The 27,037-nt window shown below is 43.0% G+C and overlaps 1 protein-coding gene across 1 annotated transcript in view; it reads left to right on the forward strand.

The window, feature by feature from the left end:
- Window positions 1-27,037, forward strand: part of LOC124775479 — a gene marked incomplete at its 3' end in the record, with an annotated part of 225,567 nt that overhangs the window by 154,859 nt on the left and 43,671 nt on the right. Inside the window, exons 8-12 of the mRNA XM_047250312.1 lie at window positions 6,200-6,308; window positions 6,390-6,548; window positions 10,558-10,680; window positions 13,973-14,177; window positions 20,064-20,202. Coding sequence (XP_047106268.1) covers window positions 6,200-6,308; window positions 6,390-6,548; window positions 10,558-10,680; window positions 13,973-14,177; window positions 20,064-20,202 — 735 coding nt within the window. The remainder of the gene's footprint in view (window positions 1-6,199; window positions 6,309-6,389; window positions 6,549-10,557; window positions 10,681-13,972; window positions 14,178-20,063; window positions 20,203-27,037) is intronic.

The following is a 27,037-nucleotide window of genomic DNA, read 5'->3' on the forward strand; positions in this document are numbered from 1 at the left end:
TGAGGTCTCAGAATGTGTCCTATAAACCGATCCCTTCTTTTAGTCATATTGTGCCACAAATTTCTTTTCTCCTTAATTCTATTGAGTAGTTCCTCATTAGTTACGTTATCTACCCATCTAACACTCAGAATCTATCTGCAGCACTGCATTTCAAAGGCTCCAGTTCTTTCCTGAACTGCTTCTCGTTCACGTTTCACTTCCGTAGAAGGCTACACTACGGACAAATGCCTTCTGAAAATACTTCCTAGCACTTAGTTTCATACTCGATGTTATCATATTTCTCTTCTTCGGAAACAATATTCTCTCCTTGCCAGTCTGTATCTTACATTCTCTCTACTTGGGCCATCATCAGTTATTTTACTGGCCGAATAGCAAACCTCACCCACTAGTTTTTCTGTCCCATTTTCTAATTTAATTCCCTCATCATCCACTGATTTAATTCGACTGTATTCCATTACCCTAGTTTTGGTTTTGTCTTATATCCATCTTTCAATCACTGTCTGTTTCCTTCAAATGCACTTCCAAGTCCTTTGCTGTTTCTGACAGAATTACAATGTCATCGGCAAACTGCAAAGTTTTTATTTGTTCTCGCTGAACTTTAATTCCTTCACCAAATTTCTACTTGCCTTCCTTCACAGCTTGTTCAGTGTACAAATTGAATAACATCATGGATATGCTACAGTCTTGTCTCACTTCCTTCTCACCACTGCTTCCCTTTCATGCCCTTCGACTCTTATAATTACGGTCTGGTTTCTGTACAAGTTGTAAATAATCCTTCGCTATTTTTATTTTACCCCTGTTACCTTCAGAAAGTTAAACAGTGTACTCCAGTCAAGTCGATAAGAGGATTAAATTACATAACTCTTCGCGCAGAACAAACCAAGTTGATTATTTAGAGCCACTCGGACGGCTACCATTCGTCGGCAGTGTTGGTGCTAAGCGCGTCTGGCCGTCAAATCTGGAACAAGTGGCGCGAGAGAGGCCAGTGCAGGTATCAGTTTTCACGCCGTTAGACGCGTTCAAACCATTGAGTCAGAGCACAACAGCTATCTGGATTCGAGTCACGTGTCGGCACACGGGGGATACGTTTTTAGTATTGCCGCAGAAGTTACATATGTCGTGATTATGTTGTTAATTATGCTAATACAGCATCAATTTTTTCACTCTAAAGTGTCATATACAGGTATAGAGTTTGACAAAATATGGAGCAGTTTCAAAGAAAATCAGACAGAACTTCATACATTCACTCTCGTCTATTTCCCTTATGAGTAACACTGACCTACACTATTGCTTTGAAATTAAATGATATTGTTGTTCGTTGCTGAACCAAAATCCACGATAAATCTTCCATGATACAGTCGGTAACATCAACTGATGTTCCTAAATACCAATATACTGTAGATCATTTATGATAAACTGACTTAGTTCTAAACCCGTCATGAGTTAGGAGAATAAAATTAATGAAGCAGTACATGTGAAAACTTTCCGACAGATTAAAACTGGGTGTTGGACCGACGTTCGAAACCTCAGTCACGTATTCGTGGACAATGCTTTTACCGACTGAGCTATCCAGGCAGCTTCACTTCTGCCAGCGCCTCTCTCATACTTATCAAACTTCACTGAAGCTTTCTCGTACTTTAAAACAGCGCACTTTCCGCTGCAGAGTGATTTATTGATTCTGGAAGCAGTGCATCTGTTTACTAGGAGACAGTCGATTCGCAGTTTTCTGCATTGTACGATGCAGCCATCTCACTTGCAAGAGATCCTCCATTTACAAAACAGATTCTACCAAACGGAGGACTCAAAGTCTTTTTAGCCTCTCTTCGCCTGTCAGAAGAGCATTCCTTCGAAACTACTGTCGGTAGTCTTGTACTGTCGCTATGGTTCTGTGAATTCGTATCTCCCAATAGGACAGAACCCCTCCCCGGCGGGAACACCAATCGTGCTTTTTCGGCACGCAGTGCTTTTGCATACGGAATTCTGTACTCCACGTTCAGATAGATTGCACATGAGTTTGAGTTGAGCACAGCACACGGTTTGGGTGTGGACTGCGTATTTTTGGATCAGCAATACTAAACGTGTCAAGCGCCTTACAAATTGTGTTACACCACAGTTCTTACCAAAAGAGTTTAGGAGATACTGCTTTTTCTTTTCTCAAGCTATTCCCAGTAGCGAATCATTTAAAATTGCAATCTTTTCTTTTACACAGAATTTTACGCTCTTTTCCAGTCCTTATTTGTATTATGTATACTTATACTTGGTCGCTAGTAACCGCGATGTCGCTCTCGCCATTCGGGCGGTTAGTGGCTTCTGAGCAGTACAAATGTTCCGCTCTGCAGTTAAATCAGTTTAAAATACGTAAAATCGAAGTATGATTAAAATGTGAGACACTTCACATATTTTTGAAATTATTATCATGCTAAATAAATGAACTGATGATTATTATACAGAAGTATTAAATGAAGTATAAGTACAATAAATAAAAATAAAACAGAAAATGACGGTGTGCAAAGATGAATATCTTCGAAAGGAAGCCAGCATATTCAGCGAAAACTGATGGTCTTCCACTGGGAAAGGATAATTAGGAAAAGGAAGGTTAGACATTATGTAGGATTGTTGAGTGTAGGTATAAGCAAAAAGGGGCCCGCTGAGTACAAACTGGAAATAAGGGTCGAGTGGAAGGAGGGTGGGGGTATGGAGTGAGTTGGAAGGGGATGAATGGCACGAGGCAGAAATGGAGTTGAGGACTAGGGAGTAGGCCAAGCCATGGTATGAAGAGAAATACACTACTGGCCATTAAAATTGCTACATCAACAGGAAATGCAGATGATAAATGGGTATTCATTGGCCAAATATATTATACTAGAACTGACATGTGATTACATTTTCACGCAATATGGGTGCATAGATCCTGAGAAATCAGTACCCAGAACAACCAGCTCTGGCCGTAATAACGGCCTTGATACGCCTGAGCATTGAGTCAAACAGAGCTTGGATGGCGTGTACAGGTACAGCTGCGAATGCAGCTTCAACACGATACCACAATTCATCAAGAGTAGTGACTGGCGTATTGTGACGAGCCAGTTGCTGGCCACCATTGACCAGACGTTTTCAATTGGTGAGAGATCTGGAGAATGTGCTGGCCAGGGCAGCAGTCGAGCATTTTCTGTATCCAGAAAGACCCGCACAGGACCTGCAACATGCGGTCGTGCATTATCCTGCGGAAATGAAGGGTTTCGCAAGAAATCGAATGAAGGGTAGATCCACGGGCCGTAACACATCTGAAATGTAACGTCCACTGTTCAAAGTGCCGTCAATGCGAACAAGAGGTGACCGAACCGTGTAACCAATGGCACCCCATACCATCACGCAGGGTGATACGCCAGTACGGCGATGACGAATACACGCTTCCAATGTGCGTTCACCGTGATGTCGCCAAACACAGATGCGACCATCATGATGTGTAAACAGAACCTGGATTCATCCGAAAAAAATGACGTTTCGCCATTCGTGCACTCAGGTTCGTCGTTGAGTACACCATCGCAGGCGCTCCTGTCTGTGATGCAGCGTCAAGGGTAACCGCAGCCATGGTCTCCGAGCTGATAGTCCATGCTGTTGCAAGATGCAGATGGTTGTTGTCTTGCAAACGTCCCCATCTGTTGACTCAGGGGTCGAGACGTGGCTGCACGATCCATTACAGCCATGCGGATTAGATGCCTGTCATCTGGACTGCTAGTGATGCGAGGCCGTTGGGATCCAGCACGGCGTTCCGTATTACCCTCCTGAACCCACCGATTCCATATTCTGCTAACGGTCATTGGATCTCGACCACCGCGAGCAGCAATGTCGCGATACGATAAACCGCAATCGCGACAGGCTACAATCCGACCTTTATCAATGTCGGAAACGTGATGGTACGCATTTCTGCTCCTTACACGAGGCATCACAACGTTTCACCAGGCAACGCCGGTCAACTGCCATTTGTGTATGAGAAATCGGTTGGAAACTTTCCTCGTGTCAGCACGTTGTAGGTGTCGCCACCGGCGCCAACCTTGTGTGAATGCTCTGAAAGCTAATCATTTGCATATCACAATAGCTTCTTCCTGTCGGTTAAATTTCGCGTCTGTAGCACGTTATCTTCGTGGTGTAGCAATTTTAATGGCCAGTAGTGTAGATTAGTGAGAGATGAAGACGGGGATGTGTGAGGCCTAGTGTTTCATACGATAGGGAGGGGAGGTTTAGGCTTAATAGAATGCAAAAATACCTGGGCAGATACCTAAGAGGGGGAGGCAGTTGAAGTGGCGTTGGGAGAGGTGTAGGTGTGCAAGTGTTGTGGGATGCGTCGGTATGAGTAAGGAGAAGAGGTAATTAGATTAGATGGTAGAGGAAACGTGTAGGGCATGATAAGGGGATGCGAAAGGTAAGAAGGGATGCACGGCGTTCTGGGATGTACAAAGAGTGATTAAAGTTGATGGTGCGAATACCCAGGCAACACAGGCGTAAGAGAGACTAGGTCGGATCAAAATTTCGTAGGTTGGGAGGGTAATGGGGCGGGGAAGGGGGGGTGGGGACAATCTCCATGTTCTGCCAGTTATTAGTTGATGTAATGTATTGTGAGCTTCCTGTTGAGTAATTAGTAGGCGCAGTAAAGACAAGTGTGCACCCAGCATATCTGTCGCCGAACACCTCCATCTCGCCATTCTTCCTCATTCTCTTCTATTCGACTTCTCTCCATCGCTTCTTGGATACCCCTTAGCGATCCTTTCCGCGGTCTTTCTCTTCTTTTCCTTCGATGAGGTTGCCATGGGAGTGCTCTCTTGGACCATGTGTCTTACTCCTTTCTTTTGACGTGTCCTAATCATCCCAACTGTGTTTCTTCTATTCTGTCGGTAATATTATAATGAGTCTGCGCCCTTCATCTTATTTCCACTTCAGTTTGGAACCGCGCTGCTGCTACGGTCGCAGGTTCGAATCCTGCATCGGGCATCGATGTGTGTGATGTCATTAGGTTAGTTAGGTTTAATTAGTTCTAAGTCTAGGGGACTGATGACCTCAGATGTTAAGTCCCACAGTGCTTAGAGCCATTTGAACCATTTTTTTCTTATTTCCACATCACATGGTCGGATCGGAAAATTCTAGGTGTTCTTCTTAAGTGGTCCGTTTCTAAAGCTCTAAGTCTCTTTGTAACGCGGTTTTATAACATCGCTTTCCTGTTTGTTCGGTACTAATTTTTCAATTGATTTTAAACTAACTTCCCGATGAGCTAGAGACTTGAAACTTTCAACGTAGCTCAGAACTCGATGACAGTACAGCATTAATCTTCTTTTGTTTCTGGTGTGTGGCGGAGGGTAGTTTGTGCACCAGTGCTATTATCCCCTTTTTGTATTGCATTTGCGAATGCTTCGTGGTAAGTGCGGTTGCTCGAAGTCCCCATGTCAGCTCGGTCCCCTCCCGCACAACAACCTGGGTTCGATGTGGGGTGGCGGTGGGGTGGGTGGACTGCTGTGGCCTGTTGTGAACCACTGAGGGCTGCTGCGGGACGAAGCCTCTCTGTCGTTTCTAAGTCTCCAGTTTTAGACTCTACAAGTATTTTCATAGCTTTTAAAAATTCAGAAGCACAAATTTTCAGAACTATTTTTATGAGGTTAGGAATCTTTATGGAGCTAGGAAATATTATTTTATACTTTTTAGTCTGTTTTAAAAATGAGTCATAGTAAAGTTTTTTGTTTAAATAATTATTATTTATTTCTGTGAATTGCCAGGACTCACACCCATAGCTTGTTCACATGGTTCGGATGGCTCTGAGCACTATGGGGCTTAACATCTGAGGTCATCTGTCCCCTAGACTTAGAACTACTTAAACCTAACTAACCTAAGGACATCACACACATCAATGCCCGAGGCAGGATTCGAATCTGCGACCGTAGCAGCAGCGCGGCTCCAGAGTGACGCGTCTAGAACCGCTCGGACACAGGGGCCGTCCACATTGCTTGTTATTACTCGCACGGTGGATCTATACAAACGCATTTTAACCTTTAAAGTCCTTTTTGAGGAACACAGGAATTATTTTTTGGATAGCCACCCTGCTGTGCTTGATGTGTTGTTAGATGTTCCCTGGACTAGCTGAGTTCTTTATTGGTAGTAGAGTGTAGCGCTTTGAGGAGAGCCCCCCGTGAGTGCGTGTCGCGCCGTGTTGCAGATACGTGGACTACGTGGTGCTGCGGACGCAGGCGATGAGGGACGACAGCGAGCGCGGCCTGGTGTACCACCCCAGCAGGCTGATGGGTCTGGACGACATGCTGAACGCGGTGAGTAGCGCCGCAGGCGGCAGCGGGCGCACAGCTGGCCACGACCGGTGGACGGTGTGTGACGTAACGTAACGTTGGCAGGACGCCGTGGTGGACCTGGTGACGAGTCTGGGCGCGTCGCCGGCGCAGCTGGTGATCACGCTGCCGGGGCAGGCCACCGCCTTCGAGCTGCGCCGCGAGGAGCGCACCGAACCCAGGTCCCCCGCCTCCGGGGCGCCCAGGACCATCTCACAGCCGGAGGTGAGTCGGCGCGGCGCAGCGAAACCCTGGTGACAGTCGTGTACGGTGTCTAATTCCACTGGCAACCGTGTGCACCACGACCGTATTATTGCCAACATATTTTGAATAAACGGCAACATCGGTCGTAAAAATTGTAATCTTTTATTTTACAGGTCGGTTTCGGTACATGTTGGATCGGCAACTGCTAAGGTCACAAGACAGGTTCTTCTGTAATTGCAAAATTATTGTATGCAGTGAAAGTGAAGATATCAGTTGGAAGTAATCATAGCTGTACATGTTACACCTAATAGTGTAGGTTACAGTACGCTTGTTCGCCGACTGCTTGAATACTGCTCAGCAGTGTGGGATCCGTACCAGATAGGGTTGATAGAAGAGATAGTGAAGATTCAACGGAGAGCAGCGCGCTTTGTTACAGGATCATTTAGTAATCGCGAAAGCGTTACGGGGATGACAGATAAACTCCAGTGGAAGACTTTGCAGGAGAGAGGCTCAGTAGCTCGGTACGGGCTTTTGTTGAAGTTTCGAGAACATACCTTCACCGAGGAGTCAAGCAGTATATTGCTCCCTCGTATGTATATCTCGCGAAGAGACCATGAGGATAAAATCAGAGAGATTAGAGCCCACACAGAGGCATACCGACAATCATTCTTTCCACGAACAATAAGAGAATGGAATAGAAGGGAGAACCGATAGAGGTACTCAAGGTACCCTCCGCGACACACCGTCAGGTGGCTTGCGGAGTATGGAGGTAGATGTAGATGTAATAAAAAGTATTGTGTTATTATGATGCGGTCTTGCAATGTTCGAAGAGTTTTGCACTGAAGATGGTCACACAGTGACCGACATCGATCTGTAAAATAAAGGATTTCAATATTTACGATCGATGCTGCCCATTATCCAAAATATATCAGTCAGATATGGATTCAAAATGTGGTCAGTAACACACTATAGTTCAAAAGTATCAGCCATACTTTTCAAAACGGCGTGCAGACCAGATCTGCGGCACAGTAAGGAAACTGATCTCACTTAAAAAAAACGTTAACCAGCATGCGTATCACTGCTATAGTAACTTCAGGTGCACGCACTTTGTTTTAATTATTTCCTTTTTTATTGATAATGAAGATGATATATCGATATTGCAGTGCCTGCGTTTTCCTGATTGCGATGCAAAATTCTGAGGCGACTACAGCCGTTATGAAATACATGAAATGAATTAGCAATTCCGGATTATGACTACCATCAGCTGTATAATGGAATCACGACAATGAACGTTCGTGCCGTACCCGGACTCGAACCCGGATTTCCTGCTTATCGCGAGCGGTCGCCTTACCATTTCGCTATCCGTGCACCTGTACTCGCACATTGATTATGTATGTTCCCGTACAGGATGGGCATAGACATAACAGATGTACGAGTACAGGTCATGTAGACGCACGGTTGACGGCATACGGAAGTTTCGGTCTGGCCATGAGCCGTGCATGGATAGTCAAATGGTATTGCCGGCACGGTAGCTCAGCGTGTTCGGCCAGAGGGCTAGCTGCCCTCTGTAATAAAAAAACTGAGTTAATCGAGCAACGACGAACTGAAACGGGTGTCTTTCGACGTCCGCCTAGAGAAGATACAACGAACGAAAACGAACAAAATGAGATTTTTTTAAAAAAAAGAAAAAAAAGGTAAGGCGACCGCTCGCGATAAGCGGGAAATCCGGGTTCGAGTCCCGGTCTGGCACAAATTTTCAATTTCGTCATTCCATTCTACAGCTGATGGTATTCATTATCGGCAATTGCGAATTCATTTAATGTGTGATGATATTTGGCTTGTGGGACGCTAAACTGTGTGGTTATCAGCGCCCGTATAAATTCCCAATCTTTTCACTGTACAGTCTCGCCAGCTTCCCGAATGATGATCAAATAGAGAATCCCCCATCTGGCCAGGACTTCGTGATCCAGAGGCAGCAATGTTAGCCACTAGAACACAAGCTGCGAGCATTTTTATTGATATGCATGTATGTGTCAGTCACTCAGTGTCATGGAATACGTGATAAATCAAAGAATTTTCTGAAAGGGAAAGGTTCAGACTGGCTGAAATAAGTTTAATATTCCTTACTACTACTGTTTCGGCTTTAGAGCCATTCTCACGTAACGTGCGAATACATACAACATTGGTGAGACTACCTACATACATGGCGGTTGTCCATGTGTATAATTATACATTGGAATTATGCACTGCCCGTAATTACGACTAGTTTGACCATGTCCATATTGCATCTATAGTAAACTGTCGTTGTCTAATTAATAGTAATTCTGTGATATGTTGTGGAATACGCTTTGACACTTATTTCATAGTTCGTTTACTGTAAAATACGATTTGATATTTATTTCACAGTTCGTTTACTATGATCCTAGACGTTTACAAACTATAATTAGCTAAGCAACGATAATGTTATATTTCACTGATGGGACTTTGCTGTCAATTTTATCTTTCGTCTGAGTGTGTTTTGTTGTCCATATACACCATCCAGTTTCGTGGTATAGTATGTCAATAAAGTTTTCGAAATAATATTTATGTTTACCATACAAACCATCACATAAGTGTCAAAAGGTATTCCACACGTTTGTAATTACGACATACCACGGGATCACTATGACTACGACAGTTTGCTATAGATGCAATACGAACATCAAATCAAACTAGACGAAAGTATCAATGCATAATTATTCACATGCAAAACCGCCGTACATGTAGATAGTCTCATTACTCTTCTATTCGCATGGTAGTTGACAATGGTGACAAAGGCGAAACAGCTGTCGTATGGAATATTAAACTTATTACAACTGGTCCCAGACTTCTGCTTTTCAAAATGTATTGTGACGTGTACTACGCTGCGGGCCCAATCGAACTAAAACATACATTGAATAGCTTGAAAAAAAAAAGTTAATAACGTGTACGACTATGACATTCGAGAACGAAAATAACGCTCAAAATAATGATAGTAGTAAATCACACAACAAATATATGAATCGACAGGTACTTAATGATTGACTGAAGTGCGAAAATGTATGCATCATGTTACTTGAACAATAACACTACTTACGGTTTCGCCCAGTTGTGCATCTCCGGACTGTCTTCTTTTTCTATTGTAATTACATAAGCTGTTTTCCACACTTTTTATACTCCACTCTCACCTATTTTCACGGCATTTTTGCACAAAAACGAGATTTGAGAAAACAGTTATGTCGTCATACTCATAGAGACATGCGATATTATTATTACGGCTCACGTGTTCGTCGTTTTGTTTCTTTTGAGTGAGGGAATATTTTCAAAGTTTGGTTAAAACATTTTGTGGCGTGTCAGCTGGTATGGTAACACAACTGTTTTCTCAAAAAATGCAAAAATGGCGTGAAAAGAGGTGAGAGCGAAGTATAAAAAGTGTGGAAAACAGCGTACATAATTACAATAGAAAAAGAAGACAGTTTGGAGATGCACAACCGGGCGAAAACGTAAGTACCGCACACACGAAACCATTACTCATGAGAAAGTAAAATTTTTTAAAAAATAAGCAAATTCCTTAAGACTATTTTGCAAATGACATGTCCTCAGTCAATAATAAAAGTCACGAAAACAAGCTAAGCTGTATAAATCCGCTCTTCACAAGTAATGTACTTTCAGATGAGTAATCGAAACAATATAAATAGCACGTTATCCTTCGTAGGTCTAAAATAGAAAAGCAATCATGAACTTCGTATGATATTTTACATAAATCAGTCGAGACCGACATGAGGTGACACACAGGTATCGAAACATGTTTGGGTAAACGGAAAAAGAAACGCACTGTGTTTTGCGGCTGGTGGAGTTTAAAACCTCACATTTAATCAAGAATGCCGAGGAATCAGAAAGTGGGTTAGCTCGTAATTGGCGGGCAAAGCGTGAATACTCTATGAAGCGTAGAGCTCGTGCAGTGAGTGAGTGGGTGAGTGAGTAACGTGTGCTGTGGTGTGGTGTCCTGCAGCTGTGCCGCGCGCTGTCCCGCGGCAACTGGACCCTGGAGCGGGACGAGGACCAGACGGCGCCCTACGCCTACAGTGGCCGCCGCTGGATCGCCTTCGACGACGCGCTCAGCGCCTCCATCAAGGTACGTGCCAGCAGGCGCCGCGCGGGGCTGCACCGCCACAGCCGTAGGTGGCGCTGCAGCTGCGAAGCGCCTAATCAGATAATTAACTACTTGTATCACAACTACATTATTTGCAAATGTGAAACACTTCTTCTGTACAACACTTACATACTTTCAACCAAAGTTTATATGCCATTACTTTTTGACTATTTTCGTATGATTTTGTAGAGGAAAGGATCCATCAGACAGCTACAATTTATTTTCTGAACTTTACCTGGAGACCGATTTCGATAAGTTCATTTCCATAATGGATAACATATCACGAGAGATGCAGAAGCTGTATAATTTCTTTTAAAAAAATATTTATCGTAACGATCGCAACTGCAGATGCTAACACTTCATAATATGTCGATCACGGTTAATGATCATCTTCCGATATAAAACTGAAACACAAATAAATAACCATTTCTGTGTATAATATATATCGAAAAATAACTAAAATTTTAAATTCTCAAAATTGTATCTGAAAAAGCAGGTAACATAAACCGAAAATCTTTAAAGTTTTGAATTCTTAAAATTGCAACTGATTAGTCGAGTCGTGAAAAGTCGAAGTTCTTTAAAAAGAACATAGTTATAGGTGGTGTTATAGGCCCTTTGCTGTTCCTTATCTATATAAACGATTTGGGAGACAATCTGAGCAGCCGTCTTCGGTTGTTTGCAGATGACGCTGTCGTTTATCGACTAATAAACTCGTCAGAAGTTCAAAACAAACTGCAAAACGATTTAGAAGAAATATTGGTATGGTGTGAAAAGTGGCAGTTGACCTTAAATAACGAAAAGTGTGAGGTCATCCACATGAGTGCTAAAAGGAACGCGTTTAACTTAGGTTACACGATAAATCAGTCTAATCTAATAGCTGTAAATTCAACTAAACACCTAGGTATTACAATTACGAACAACTTAAATTGCAAGGAACACATAGAAAATGTTGTGGGGAAGGCTAACCAAAGACTGCGTTTTATTGGCAGGACGCTTAGAAAATGTAACAGACCTACTAAGGAGACTGGCTACACTACGCTTGTCCGTCCTCTTTTACGATATTGCTGCGCGGTGTGGGATCCTTACCGGATAGAACTGACGGAGTACATCGAAAAAGTTCAAAGAAAGGCAGCACGTTTTGTATTATCGCGAAATATGGGAGAGAGTGTCACAGAAATGATACAGGATTTGGGATGGACATCATTAAAAGAAAGGCGTTTTTCGTTGCGACGGAATCTTCTCACGAAGTTCCAATCACCAACTTTCTCCTCCGAATGCGAAAATATTTTGTTGACACCGACTCAAATAGGGAGGAATGATAACCAAGATAAAATAAGGGATATCAGAGCTCGTACGAAAAGATATAGGTGTGAATTGTGAAGGCGGTTCCTTGAACCCTCTGCCAGGCACTCAAATGTGATTTGCAGAGGACACATGTAGATGTAGACAATCTGGTACGCTTGTGGCAACATCACATTCCATCGTAGCTGGCATGTTATTAAACCGACTATTCATCATTCAGAGCCACACGTCATGAATGATGGGCCGGGAGGGGGAAGGTATAAAAGTGTAACAAAGATATTGTCGAACAGTGTAACATAACTAACTGAAAACTAAGAAGCAGTTTTAGATAGATGAAACATCTTGTTAAAATTCATAATTGAATTAAAACATAGAGTGCACTAAGTTTTCAGCAGAGGGCGTCTTAGATGTGCTGAGTATATCGTCAAAATTCATAAAGTACACCGAATTCATGAAATCATACTTCTTCTTGAAGCGTCTTCTCCTGTCAGAACCAGCTCCGAAAGTAAAATTGTAGCATGGAAGACATCTTCTGGCGTGCAACTGTACCATCTCCGAATGTGCTTCAGCGACGAATTCCTCGTCTTTAACAGACCTTCTCCCTTGTGTTTTACCTTCAGTGATGAGTTGTTATAACGGGTATCTCTCGCCTATAGTTTTCCTATGTTTTATAGTGAGCAATAGTTGTTGTTGCTCTTTCATGCGATGAAGGAGTTCTTCGTTTGAAATTTTTAGCACCCAAGGTATGCACAAGAGATACCGATACATTTCAAAAGCATCAAAATCAGAAAATATTAGATACTGGCTCCCAGGTAGATGTCATTTTCCTTGACTCCCGAAAGGCGTTGGATACAGTTTCGCACTGTCGCCTGATAAACAAAGTAAGAGCCTACGGAACATCAGACCAGCTCTGTGGCTGGATTGAAGAGTTTTTAGCAAACAGAACACAACATGTTGTTCTCAATGGAGAGACGTCTACAGACGTTAAAGTAACCTCTGGCGTGCAACAGGGAAGTGTTATGGGACCACTGCTTTTAACAATATATATAAATGACCTAGTAGATAGTGTCGGAAGTTCCATGAGGCTTTTCGCGGATGATGCTGTAGTATACAGAGAAGTTGCAGCATTAGAAAATTGCAGCGAAATGGAGGAAGATCTGCAGCGGATAGGCACTTGGTGCAGGGAGTGGCAACTGACCCTTAACATGGACAAATGTAGTGTATTGCGTATAGATAGAAAGAAGGATACTTTATTGTATGATTATATGATAGCGGAAGAAACACTGGTAAAAATCTGGGAGTATGCGTACGGAACGATTTGAAGTGGAATGATCACATAAAATTAATTGTTGGTAAGGCGGGTGCCAGGTTGACATTCATTGGGAGAGTCCTTAGAAAATGTAGTCCATCAACAAACGAGGTGGCTTAAAAAACACTCGTTCGACCTATACTTGAGTATTGCTCATCAGTGTGGGATCCGTACCAGGTCGGGTTGACGGAGGAGATAGAGAAGGTCCAAAGAAGAGCGGCGCGTTTCGTCACAGGATTATTTGGTAAGCGTGATAGTGTTACGGAGATGTTTAGCAAACTCAAGTGGCAGACTCTGCAAGAGAGGCGCTCTGCATCGCGGTGTAGATTGCTGTCCAGGTTTCGAGAGGGTGCGTTTCTGGATGAAGTATGGAATATATTGCTTCCCCCTACTTATACTTCCCGAGGAGATCACGAATGTAAAATCAGAGAGAGATTCGAGCGCGCACGGAGACTTTCCCGCAGTCGTTCTTCCCGCGAATCATACGCGACTGGAACAGAAAAGGGAGGTAATGACAGTGGCACTTAAAGTGCCCTTCGCCACACACTGTTGGGTGGCTTGCGGAGTATAAATGTAGATGTAGATGTAGATCAATTCTTTTCACTGGATACTTGTCAAGGGTTCAGTGTAGTGAGTGAGGCGACGTGTGCTCGCTGGCCGCAGGGCAAGTACGCGGTGGTGCGCGGCCTGGGCGGCACGGCGGTGGACGCGGCCGACGCGCTCGACTGGCAGGGCACGTGCGGCGCGCCGGCGTCCCAGCTGCGGGCGCTGCACAGCGCGCTCGCGCAGCTGCGGCGAAGCTCCCGGGGCGCGCTGCTGCACGGGCTCGAGCAGGACCTGCACGCCGTGCCGCAGCTCGGCTTCACAGGTAGGTAGCCGCACACCTCTTACCGTCACTGCCTCGCCGTTCAAACGCTACTGGTACACGGGGGTGTTCCGAAGAATTTGCATCAGACATCTGGCGGTGATAAATCACACCATAGGGGCCAACTTTCGTTGGAGACAATATGTTCACTGCCACATTCCGGCGACGCTACGAGTCCTTTCGTATCGGTTATGCTCCTGAGAGCCGGCACAGCGTAGGCACTCTGTCGCGTGCGTAAGCCTTGTGTCTTACCTATAATACAGTCGCTGCTCCGTATGAAAGGTTTTAGTCCTCCTAAAACTTAAATACACTCTCTTTTAGAGCGACGCACCACGAAGGAATTATCCAAATTGGATGGAATTCGGTAAATGTGACGTAGATGTACAAAGAAATGATTACAATTTCGTAAAAAATGAATGATATATTCAATAAAAAGAGCTTCGCAAATTGAGTAAGGAAAAAGGTTCAAGGACACACACTTTATTTAATGTTTATAATAATAAACAATATCACCAACAACTTTTATTTCATAACAAGTCCCGGATCCTTTGACCCAAAGACAAACACCCTCTTGTTCATTTATTTTCCGATGATTCCGAGTCCTCAAAACAAAAGCCATGTTGCTAGTAAAGTAAGACGTTCCGATGTCCCTATTGAAGACTTCACCAACTTGAAATGTACGAAAAGCAATAACAGCTCTGTTATTGAAAGCCTCCAATCCAGAAACACCTTTAACGGTACTACCATCGTACCGTACAATAGCAACAGTTATCCAGCCATTACCATGCTATGGAGCTTTACTTTTGGTAACAGTAAAGTTCAAAACACCTCCACAAAACGTAGACGGGCCCTGAAGGATCACTTGACCTCCAAGACCTGACGTTGTAGTAATTTCAACATCATCTATGGCCTTATAAACTGGAAGGCGCGAACGCCTAAATCTCCTCCTATAGCGTGGCACTGATAAGGACTTGAAATCGGAACGCAGCGAAAACAAGTTACTTCCTGTCCTCGCCCACAAGAATAACAAAGCCGGAACTTGAATTTACTGCTCTGTGGGGCTCGTTAAATTATATAGACGGCTTTCCTAACACGCGTTGAAGTCTCCAAAATCACAAAATGAGATAAGACCACCATCTTATAGATACCAAACAGACAAGCACATACATACCTATAAAGATATACTTTAAATTAAAAAGTAACGTACTTAAAGTGAAAAAACAAATTAAAAACAAAATACTTAAGTCATAAACAAAACATATAACTAAAGGCCCTAAGCAAGCAGTTATTCGGCTTGACACTGATTGACGGAGTTCTTGGATGTCTTCCCGAGAGATATGGTGCCAAATTCTGTCCAGTTGGTGCATCAGATCGTCAAAATCCCGAGCTGCCCTTAATGCTCCAAACGTTCTCAATCTAAGAGAGATCACGCAATCTTGCTGGCCAAGGGAGGGTTTCACAAGCACGAAGACAAGCTATAGAAACTCTCGCCGTGTGCGGGCAAGCATTACCTTGCTGAAATGTAAGCCCAGTGGGGCCTCTCCACACACGTCTTCGCTGGTCACTGGAGCTCATTTCCAATTGGAACTCATCACTGAAGAGAATTCCACTCCAGTCAATGAGATTCCAGGCCGAATGTCCACGACACCACTGGGCTTATTGGTGTGCAGGGTAGTCGCCGCAAGGGGCGCGATGAACTCACCCTCTTTCTGCGAGCGCCCCTATTAATGATCCTCATAATCAACGAGGCAGAAGTTGCACGTCGGATCAGTAATAATGATGAATCCTGAGCTCTGAATGCCTCTCTGACGACTTATCGGTCCTCCCGCTCTGTCGTCACCCTAGGTCAACCACTTCCTTCATGGCGCTTTATTCGGCCATGGTTGTCCATTCCTGCCCAACGTAATTGAACAGTGGCATAGCTCCTGTTCAAATGTCGAGCGGTTCACCGATTACTTCAACAGGCTTTTTTAAGCCCGACTAATCGTCCTCTCTCAAATGCTGAGATCTGTGTATATTGCTAACGCATCTGTCTGCGAGCATATTTATGTCCAACTGAGTACATGGAATCAAATTCGCAAAGAATTTATGCCCTTGTGCCGACATGTCTCCTGTTTACTACCCTTGCCAAATGCGCGGCGAAATTGCGCTGCAGCATTACACATTCATCCACCGGCCGCCAATGTTACGACTTTTCAGTTTCTGTAGATACGTGCACGAATATCAGTCTGTGACCAGTTTGCTTCGTGGTGCGCAGTTATCTTTTTTGTGTGTGTCTTAGATTGTATTTATCGCACTCTATCAATTTACTGGGGTAGATATTACGCAGCACACTTCGATAGCAGACCCTGCTAGTGCGATGAAATCTCTTCGGGCCAGCGAATACTAAACGACGCCTAGTGTCACCACGAACCGTCGACGGACGTTTTGTCCCCAACAAAAGTTGTTGTCCACAACGTGATCTATCACTGTAGATGTTCCATGCAAAGACTCTAAAACACCTTGTACAGTATTCTGCTAATCTAGAGTACATCTATTACTAATAATAAACAATAAACACTCCTGTATTTTCTACCCAGCCACAGTCATGCTCCACAGATTTTAGCACTATCCCTTTATCTGTTATATGCTGCTGACGTCCCAAAGCTTCTGTGCCTACTGTAATGTCTTCCTCTCGCCATTCATTCCATCTTCCATTCATCCCAATGATCACCTGGACTCTCTCCACGCAACTTCAAATCTTGACATAGCCTGTGGTATCGCGTCGATCTTGCAAAAATCCAGGCCATAATTATGAGAGTGTGCATCACAATACATCGATATTATGATGTTTACTTAACTGTACACAGTCGTTTCGTCCACTTCACTAAAACACCAAAATTTCCCAGTAAAAGTAGGTCGAAGTCCGGTGGGTGTTTCTCGTACCATCGCTTGGGCCCATTCATTCAGGTTACCGTGAGCATGAATTCTCAGCGAACAAGAGGGCACTTTGTTCTTAATCTTCATGACGAGTGCGCACTGCACTCACATATCCCAGGTTTAACGAAAACTCAGGCCATCCAGTATCTCGCCTGATCTTAATCCCATAGTCTGCAGCTATCCGGAAGACCAGATGAAATATAGCAAGCAACATCTGCCTGTGAGATATAATTATCAATGAGTCGTCCCAGCTGAACGTGACATACACACTCTGATCAAAAGTACCCGGACGTCTATTAGTGGACATTATTATGGAGTGTGTCCACCATTTGCCTTTATAACGTCTTGAACTTTGTTGAGGATACTTTCAGTGAGGTGTCTGAACGTCTATGGAGGAGTGGCAGCCCATTTTTCCTCAAGAGCCGAAACCAAAGATTGTAGTGATGTTGGACACTGCGCTTTGTACTGAAGCTCTAACTCCTCCCAGAGCTGTTCCTTTGGGTTCATATAGAGGCTCTCGGAGGCCAGTCCACTTCAGGAATTTTACTGTCCACAAACCTTTGCCTCACAGATGCTGCTTTATGACACGATCCATTGTTGTGCTGATAAAAGCAAATATCATCTCTGAAATGTTCCTCTATTGTAAACAGTACACAGCGTAGTAAAATACGTTCATATTGTTCCGCATTCAGTGTTTTCTTACGCGCATTTAGAGGAGCACACCCTAACCACGAAAAATATCACTATACTGAATCTCCCACCTCTTCGGTACTTCACTCCTGGCGCTGCAGAACGTCGTAGTTCACGCTCTGCCGACATTCACCAGACCCACACCGTTCCATCGGATTGCTGCAGGATAAAACGTGAGTCAGTACTCCAGAACACTCGTTTGCATTCATCCACCGTCCACTAGTCTCTCTCTTTACATCACTTCCAGTGTCCCTTAGCACTGATTTTAGAAATGTGTGGCTTATCAGCAGCTCCTCGACCACCCTACCCATTTCTTTTTAAGTCCCTATGTACAGTGACTGTGCTAACTGCACTGCTGGTAGGGCTTTGGATCTCGCGAGTGATTCCTTCCACTGTTATCATGTGATGTTTTACGATCACCCACCGCAATGTTCGAGAGTCCCTGTCTGTGAAAACATGAGGTCTGCCTACTCTTGATTGGCCTAACGTTGTTCCTTCGCGTATCTACTTCACGATCACATCATTAACACTCTACTTGGGAAGGCCTGGAAGAGTTGAGGTATTCTTGATGGATTTGTTACTCACAAGGGAACCTCCCCATCGCACCCCCTCAGATTTAGTTATAAGTTGGCACAGTGGATGGGCCTTGAAAAACTGAACACAGATCAATCGAGAAAACAGGAAGAAGTGTGAAACTATGAAAAAAATAAGCAAAATATACAAACTGAGTAGTCCATGCGCAGGATATGCAACATAAAGGATAGTGTGAGCTCAGGAGCGCCGTGGTCCCGTGGTTAGCGTGAGCAGCTGCGGAACGAGAGGTCCTTTGTTCAAGTCTTCCCTCGAGTGAAAAGTCTAACTTCTTTGTTTTCGCAAAGTTATGATCTGTCCGTTCGTTCATTGACGTCTCTGTTCACTGTAATAAGTTTAGTGTCTGTGTTTTGCGACCGCACCGCAAAACCGTGCGATTAGTAGACGAAAGGACGTGCCTCTCCAATAGGAACCGAAAACATTTGATCGCAAGGTCAGAGGTCAACCGATTCCTCCACAGGAAAACACGTCTGATATATTCTATACGACACTGGGGACGGCATGTGCGTCACATGACAGGAATATGTTGTCGACCCACCTCACTTGTACACTTGGCGAATGGGTAAAAAGATTCTTCTACCTTGCCCGATTTGGGTTTTCTTGTGGATGTGATAATCACTCCCAAAAAAGTGATGTAAACATAAGAGTTTGTCACATAAACTGCAACAAATGACTGCAACAGTTTCACAGCAGCACAGTTTTCCCTGTGTTCTGTCAAAACATATGTTTTTAACGTTTTCAAATTTTTCTGTGTGTAGACCGTCAAATCCTGCGTATGTCCAAGCAAATTTGAACATGTCCTGGAATTTTGGAGAGCGAAGTTGATTATGTGTGAGTGCCTGAACTTTGATACTTGACACACGATCACGTAAACAATACTGCTCTGTGTACCTGTGCAGCTTCGCAAAACAATTGTCTGAAAATAAAAAATTAAACTTTTCACTCGAAGGAAGACTTGAAACCAAGGACCTCTGGTTCCGCAGCTGCTCACGCTAACACGGGACCACGGCGCTCCTGAGCTCACACTATCCTTTATGTTGCCTATCTTGCGCATGGACTACTCAGTTTGTATATTTTGCATATTTTTTTCATAGTTCCACACAACTTCTTCCTGTTTTCTAGAGTGATCTGTGTTCAGTTTTTCAAGGCCTATCTACTGTGCCAACTTATAGCTAAATCTGAGGGGGGGGGGGGGGGGGTGCAATGGGGAGGTTCCCTTGTCAGATGACATCCAGTCCACCTTCGAAGTCACTGAGCTGTCCTGAGCGGTCTGCTCTTTTGTTTAGCTTGTCTGCTGGCAGCTCAACCCTCCCCTCTTGCTTTTATACTGCCGGGTCCGCCTCTCGTAACATTTAGTTGTGAATTCTGCATTACATTGGGGTGTCCGGATACTTTTGATCAGGCAGTGTACCTGAAGAATCCTGCGAAGTCCCTTCCTATCCCAACTGAGTCCATTATCGAAGTGGTTTTGCATGGCATTAGCGTGATGTGTCCTAGGAGTGCATAACGTTGTGCCTGGTGTTCATACTGCAAGTATGTGACTCAGAATTTATATTACCTAAGCCCAAATGTTTGGCGCCAGTTCACAGAGCTGTCGTTGAAATCTTGATGGGAGAGTTCTAGGCTAAAAGCTAGTGCCCAGAGCACGGCGCCAGCGTGGAGTGCTGCTGACTGTCGGTGTGTCGGCAGGTGAGGTGCGGCTGTCGCAGTACCGCATCACGCGAGTCGTGGACACCGAGGGCGTGGTGCACGTGGTGCGGCGCGACGTGGAGACGCACTTCCAGTGCTCCAGGCAGGGCTACTACGCCCACCCGCTCGGTTGCAACAGGTAAGCGAGCTCGGCAGCCCATTGCCCTCATAGGCTTTCACCTTCCGAGAAACACAAGCCAGCGACTCTACCTTGTGATATATCATCATCATCATCATCATCATCATCATCATTATCATCATCATCATCATTTAAGACTGATTATACCTTTCAGCGTTCAGTGGAGCATAGTCCTCCTTATAAAATTCCTCCATGATCCCCTATTCAGTGCTAACATTGGTGCCTCTTCTGATGTTAAGCCTATTACTTCAAAATCACTCTTAACCGAATCCAGGTACCTTCTCTTTGGTCTACCCCGACTCCTCCTACCCTCTACTGCTGAACCCATGAGTCTCTTGGGTAACCTTGCTTCTCCCATGCGTGTAACATGACCCCACCATCTAAGCCTGTTCGGCCTGACTGCTACATCTATAGAGTTCATTCCCAGTTTTTCTTTGATTTCCTCATTGTGGACACCCTCCTGCCATTGTTCCCATCTACTAGTACCTGCAATCATCCTAGCTACTTTCATATCCGTAAGCTCAACCTTATTGATAAGGTAACCTGAATCCACCCAGCTTTCGCTCCCATACAACAAAGTTGGTCGAAAGATTGAACGGTGCACAGATAACTTAGTCTTGGTACTGACTTCCTTCTTGCAGAAGAGAGTAGATCGTAGCTGAGCGCTCACTGCATTAGCTTTGCTACACCTCGCTTCCAGTTCTCTCACTGTGTTGCCATCCTGTGAGAATATGCATCCTAAGTACTTGAAACCGTCCACCTGTTCTAACTTTGTTCCTCCTATTTGGCACTCAGTCCGTTAATATCTCTTTCCCACTGACATCACTTTCGTTTTGGAGATGCTAGTCTTCATACCATAGTCCTTACATTTCTGATCTAGCTCTGAAATATTACTTTGCAAACTATCAATCGAATCTGCCATCACAACTAAGGCATTCGCATATGCGAGACTGCTTATTTTTTGTTCACACATCTTAATCTCACCCAGCCAGTTTGTTTTCAACGTATGATCCATAAATAATATGAACAACAGTGCAGGCAGGTTGCAGCCTTGTCTTACCGCTGAAACTACTCTGAACTAGGAACTTAATTTACTGTCAACTCTAACTGCTGCCTGACTATCTATGTAAAGACCTTTAATTGCTTGCAAAAGTTTGCCTCCTATTCCATAATCTCGTAGAACAGACAATAACTTCCTCCTAGGAACCCGGTCTTATGCCTTTTCTAGATCTATAAAGCATAGATACAATTCCCAGTTCCACTCGTAACACTTCTCCATTATTTGCCGTAAGCTAAAGATCTGGTCCTCACAACCCCTAAGAACCCTAAACCTATACTGATTTTCATCCCATTTGTCCTCAACTAATACTCGCACTTTCTTTTCAACAATACCTGAGAAGATTTTACCCACAACGTTGATTAAAGAGATACCTCTGTAGTTGTTACAATCTTTTCTGTTTCCTTGTGGTATAAGAGAATTAGAATTACCCTCATAAAACTACAACAAATAGAAGTTGTACGATTTGCCAGCGCTTTTCGGGACTCATCAGTGATGGGTGTTTGCTTTCGGTTTACGTATTTCTGGGAGGCACACAATCCCCTCAAAACGAAAGAACATTTAGTAATCTTGTATCCTTTACTTTCCTTGATCCAAAGCTAGTGCCGAATTAAGATGTAGTTTATTTACGTCCAGGTGCACTCTGAAAAGATCTTTGTACTACAAGACGCGTCGTTTTTACAAAGCTCGTACGTAAAGGAAATAAACCCTGTGACTGTTCTGACTGCTTTAGTTCTTCACTTTAAGCGTCACTTCTCAGGCTGGTGGGATACGCTTGCTAACTGTAAAGAATTATGTCGGAGATGTGAAAAGAGAAGTCATATTTCAAAACAGCCAAGAACTGCTGGTAAATAAATCTTTATTCACTTTCGGTTTCAGTCCTCTGATCATATTCAGGTATCATAAAATTATTTACAACAGTTTATACGACATCCTTCTTACTGTGGGATCCAACGATGTAAAAACCATCCATAGTCACTGAAATTAGGAGCACAATATAAAAGTAATGTAATGACAATGTTCATACATGTAAACGAAATATTCGAATACGATTTGTTTGTCCAGTGTTATTAGCCATTATCAGTAAAACGGATTGTATAATCAACTGTATACGGATGCATGTTACTGTCGATGGTAGGCAACACTGTACAAATCCATCGCTCTCAGCTATTTCGTTTATACGTATGTATGAACAGTGACGCATGATGGCTTTCATTTTACTGAATGTCACAATAAGAATGATTATCGACAAACTTCCATTAGCCGTAATTTCTCGAATTTCCTCCTTGTGGTCATTTTGCGAGATGTTCATGACAGACAGCAATGTGTCGTCCGACTCTTTCCGGAACGCAATCCCTCGGAATCTCAATAGTAAATATCTCCGAGATGTGCAACGCCTCTTTTGTAGCCTCTGTCACTAGAGTTCGTTGAACAACTCTGTAATGCTGTCGCGCTGACTAAACGATCCCGTGTCGAAACGTGCTGCACTTTTTTTGGATGTTGTGTATATCTTCTACTAATTAAGATGGTAAGACATGATCAGTATTCAAGAATCGGTCCAACAATTGTTTTGGAAGCCAGTTATTTCGCGAATGAGTTACATTTCCCTAAGATTCTTCTTATGAATTTCAGTCTAGCATCTACTTTTCCTTTATTTGTTTTATGTGCTCTTCCACTTAAGATCGCTCCGTATGGTTACTCCAAGACAGTTTCCGATAGTTACTCTTTCTGGAAATTTGTCACCAATAGCTTAAGTGTACTGTAATGGATTACTTCTTCCATGCACCTGAAGTACGTAACATTTCTTTATGCCCAGTGTCACCTCTAGCACCATTCATCAGTCCTCTTGCTATCTTCCTGCGGTTCGCTACAATCTTCTGGGGTTGATATCTTCTTAAAGGCAACCGCATCATCTGCAAAGAGTCCCATGGAGCTACCGGTATTATCCATTACACCATTTACAGACAATGTAAACAGTAACGGTCCTATCCAACTTTCTTGGAATACTCCCGAAGTCATCTTTACATCTGTCGGGTTTGTTCCGTTTAGAGCCCCGTGTCGAGTTCTATCCGCTTGGATAAAATTCAGTTGCAAATCTGGTCTGACACTCAGTAAGCTTGTATTTTATCCACTAAACGACACAGCTGGACAATGACATGTCCATCTCCGAAGCCAAAAAATATGGCATCACCTGAACGCTGATGTCTACAGCGCTGTGTACCTGAGGGAGGAACAGACCGAGCTGGGTTTCGCACGGTCTTTCGTTTGCAGAATCCATATCGATTAATATTGAGATTTTCGATTCCCAAAAATTAAATGAAGATAAAACATCTTCCACAATTCTATAAAAAATGGACGTCAGTGATATAAGCTTATAATTATGTGCATCTGTCCCACGACCCTTCTTGAAAACAGGAATGAACTGCGCTTTGTTCCAGTCGTTAAGTACCCTTCGTTGCTACGGTAAACTTCTGCTAGCAGGGGAGCGACTTCTCCCGTAAAATCTCTGTAGAATCTTAGAGATATCTAATTTCGTCTAGATACCTTACCACTACAAAGCGATTGTAGTTGCTTTTCTAATCCGCGATTGCGTATCTCAGTATGTGCCATTTTGATATTCGTGCGATGATTGAAGGAATGACCCTATTACTTGCTATCTTTCGCGGTGAAACAGTTTCGGAAGACAGAATTCAGTATTTTTACATCTTCCGTTTCGGTTCCACTGTGGTCACTGAGTGACGGAATAGATGATTTCGAATTCCTTACTGATTCTGCATAACCAGAACCTCTCAGCGATTTCATTCAGACCCGTCGAAAAATGTTACTCTCAGTCATTGAACGCTCCTCTCATTGCTTTCCTTACGCTCTTGTTCTCTTCGTTCAACTTTTATTTATCACTTACATTTTGAACTTCTATTAAACCTGCGACAAACTCTCTTTGTTTATGTGGCAACTTTCCAATGTGGCTATTAAACCATAGTCCGTCTTTCAGATTCCTTAATACCTTTCTTGGAACATACTTGTCGGAGGTGTACTAAACGACGCTTTTGAATTTTATCCATGCTTCACAAGTTCTTCCTCATCACTGAATACTTGATTTTGACTACTGAGATACTCTGCAATTTGTATGCTGTCAAGCTTGCGAAGCAAAAATATTTTCCTACCTTCCTTAACATTCCTTGTAATACCTGTAGTCATACATGCTATCACAGCGTTATGATCTCTGATGCCTTCCTGTTCGTTAACTAATTCGAGAGACTCAGGTCTGTTTGTTACTAGCATGACAAGCTAATGCACGTTTCTGTTGTATTTTCTTCGCACTCTTATTGCTTTGATATTTTCTTACGAAATTTTGATGAGACTTTCTCAAATCCTGTTGGAGTTTTATTTAGCATATTCTATTATGTTACTACAACCGTTTACAGGAAACACTCTCCCTCGCTTCAACAGTTACCTTGTTGGACTTCAAATTTTCTTCTTTTTTGGATTCTTCACTTCTGGAGCATCTTTTGCAGTTTCCTAAATAACTGCACGTTTCATCCATGTGCATATACTCGTATTCTTCATTTTTCAATCCTATGTTCATGTTTACTATAATCTAGGCATACCTCCCCTGTAACTTCCTGACAGACTAAAACAGTGTGCCGAATCGGGAGTCGAAACCAGACAGAACGAGGAGGAGGATTCAAATCTCCATCCGATCATCTAGATTTAGGTTTCCAGTGACTTTCCTAAATCACTTAAGGAAAATGCCAGAGTGGTTCCTTCGAAAGGCACAGCTAATTTCTTTTCACATCATTCCGAATCCGAGCCTGTGCACCTTCTCTAATGACCTCGCTGTCTAATGGACTTTAAAGACTGATCTTCTTTTCCCTCTTTCGAATCCAGACCTTGCCGGTGCAGAATACAGTTTTAATCTGCCAGGAAGTTTCAATACAGAGCACTAGAAAGAGAGTGATTTATTAGGTAATTTTCGTTCCTGCCTAATAAGAGCTTTTTCCTAGCTATCCGTCTTTTGTACTCTGCGCCTTATTTATGTTGTCATCGCCCAATCAAGAAGGTATAGACATACACTGATGCGGTAAAGAAACTGGTATAGGCATGCATATTCAAATACAAAGATATGTAAACAGGCAGAATACGGCGCTGCGGTCGGCAACGCCTATATAAGACAACAAATTTTTGGTACAGTTGTTAGATCGGTTGCTGCTGCTACAATAACAGGTTATCAAGATTTAATTACGTTTGAAGGTGGTGTTATAGTCGGCGCACGGGCGATGGGACACAGTATCTCCGAGGTAGCGATGAAGGGGGGATTTTCCCACACTACTATTTCACGAGTGTACCGTGAATATCAGGAATCTGGTAAAACATCAGATCTCCGTGATTTGGGACCTTGTAATGTTATGTGTGCCTCGCTGCTTTTTTTTTAAAAACTAATTTGTGCCTGATTTTATTCTGAGAAGCTCAGTAACGTATGTAAATACCGTAAATATAAATGTGATTCAAAAAGTACTTGAAGTGAAGTGAAGCGCAACTGGACAGCAAGAAACACTTTAGTGCGCAATCCCCGCAACGATAGTAGTTGTGAATTTTTGAGTATGGACTCCAGAAAAAGACAATTGATTTATTAAAAAAAACAAACTGTTAATCTGTATCTTGTGAAAAGAGGGCGTGTTGATGGGCTGTCGCTCAGAACGTATTGTTACATTTAATGAAAATTGATATTTTAGTGATAAAACCGAGTAAAGTATGTGTAAGAGTTGCCAAACATTTATGTATACAAATTTTCTGGAAGTGAAGAATAGAAATATCTTGTTTTTGGAAAAGGAGGTGAACTTCATTATCGTCGTCGTCTATCAATCGAAAGAATTGCAAGTGTACAAAGTTCACTAAAATACAGGAAAAGAAATGCATTCTCTATAGTTTTCTTTCAGTAACCAACAACCTCTCATAATTTCTTAATTACAGTAATTGGATTATGTTCTTGTACAATAGTATGGTGCTGAACTCCAATGACCAATTTTGATGTAGCAGGACGTGTAGTTTGAAGTAAGTTTGTGTGCCAAGCAATCTCCTTTTCTCACGAAAATCAGATTGCTGTTTGATCTTATTTACTTACAACAGTGGTCCCTTAGGTATGAAAAGCTACGAAAACTTGGGCTCAAAGCTATCCACAATACGGCCAAGTAACTAACAGAGTCGTATTTTAAACCTTAAAGAACAATAACTTCCTCCAAATTATAATACATCACCAACTGGTGCAGAAGTTGATCATTTAAGGAGGCAGCAACCAAAATTCAGGTACCAGTTACGACTTAAAGTAAAAATCTCAATCAAAAATCAATCTCTCTCTCTCTCTCTCCAAACATATATACTGGGTGATCAAAACGTCAGTATAAATTTGAAAACTGAATAAATCACGGGATATGTAGATAGAGAGGTACAAATTGACACACATGCTTGAAATGACATGGGGTTTTATTAGAACCAAAAAAAAAATACAAACGTTCAAAAAATGTCCGACAGATAGAGCTTCATCTGATCAGAATAGCAATAATTAGCATAACAAAGGAAGACAAAGCAAAGGTGATGTTCTTTACAGGAAATGCTCAATATGTCCACCACCATTCGTCAACAATAGCTGTAGTCGAGGAATAATGATGTGAACAGCACTGTAAAGCATGTCCGGAGTTATGGTGAGGCATTGGCGTCGGATGTTGTCTTTCAGCATCCCTAGAGATGTCGGTCGATCACGATACACTTGGGACTTCAGGT

The sequence above is a fragment of the Schistocerca piceifrons genome, chromosome 2 (genome assembly GCF_021461385.2).
Source record: "Schistocerca piceifrons isolate TAMUIC-IGC-003096 chromosome 2, iqSchPice1.1, whole genome shotgun sequence".
NCBI classification, from domain to species: domain Eukaryota; kingdom Metazoa; phylum Arthropoda; class Insecta; order Orthoptera; family Acrididae; genus Schistocerca; species Schistocerca piceifrons.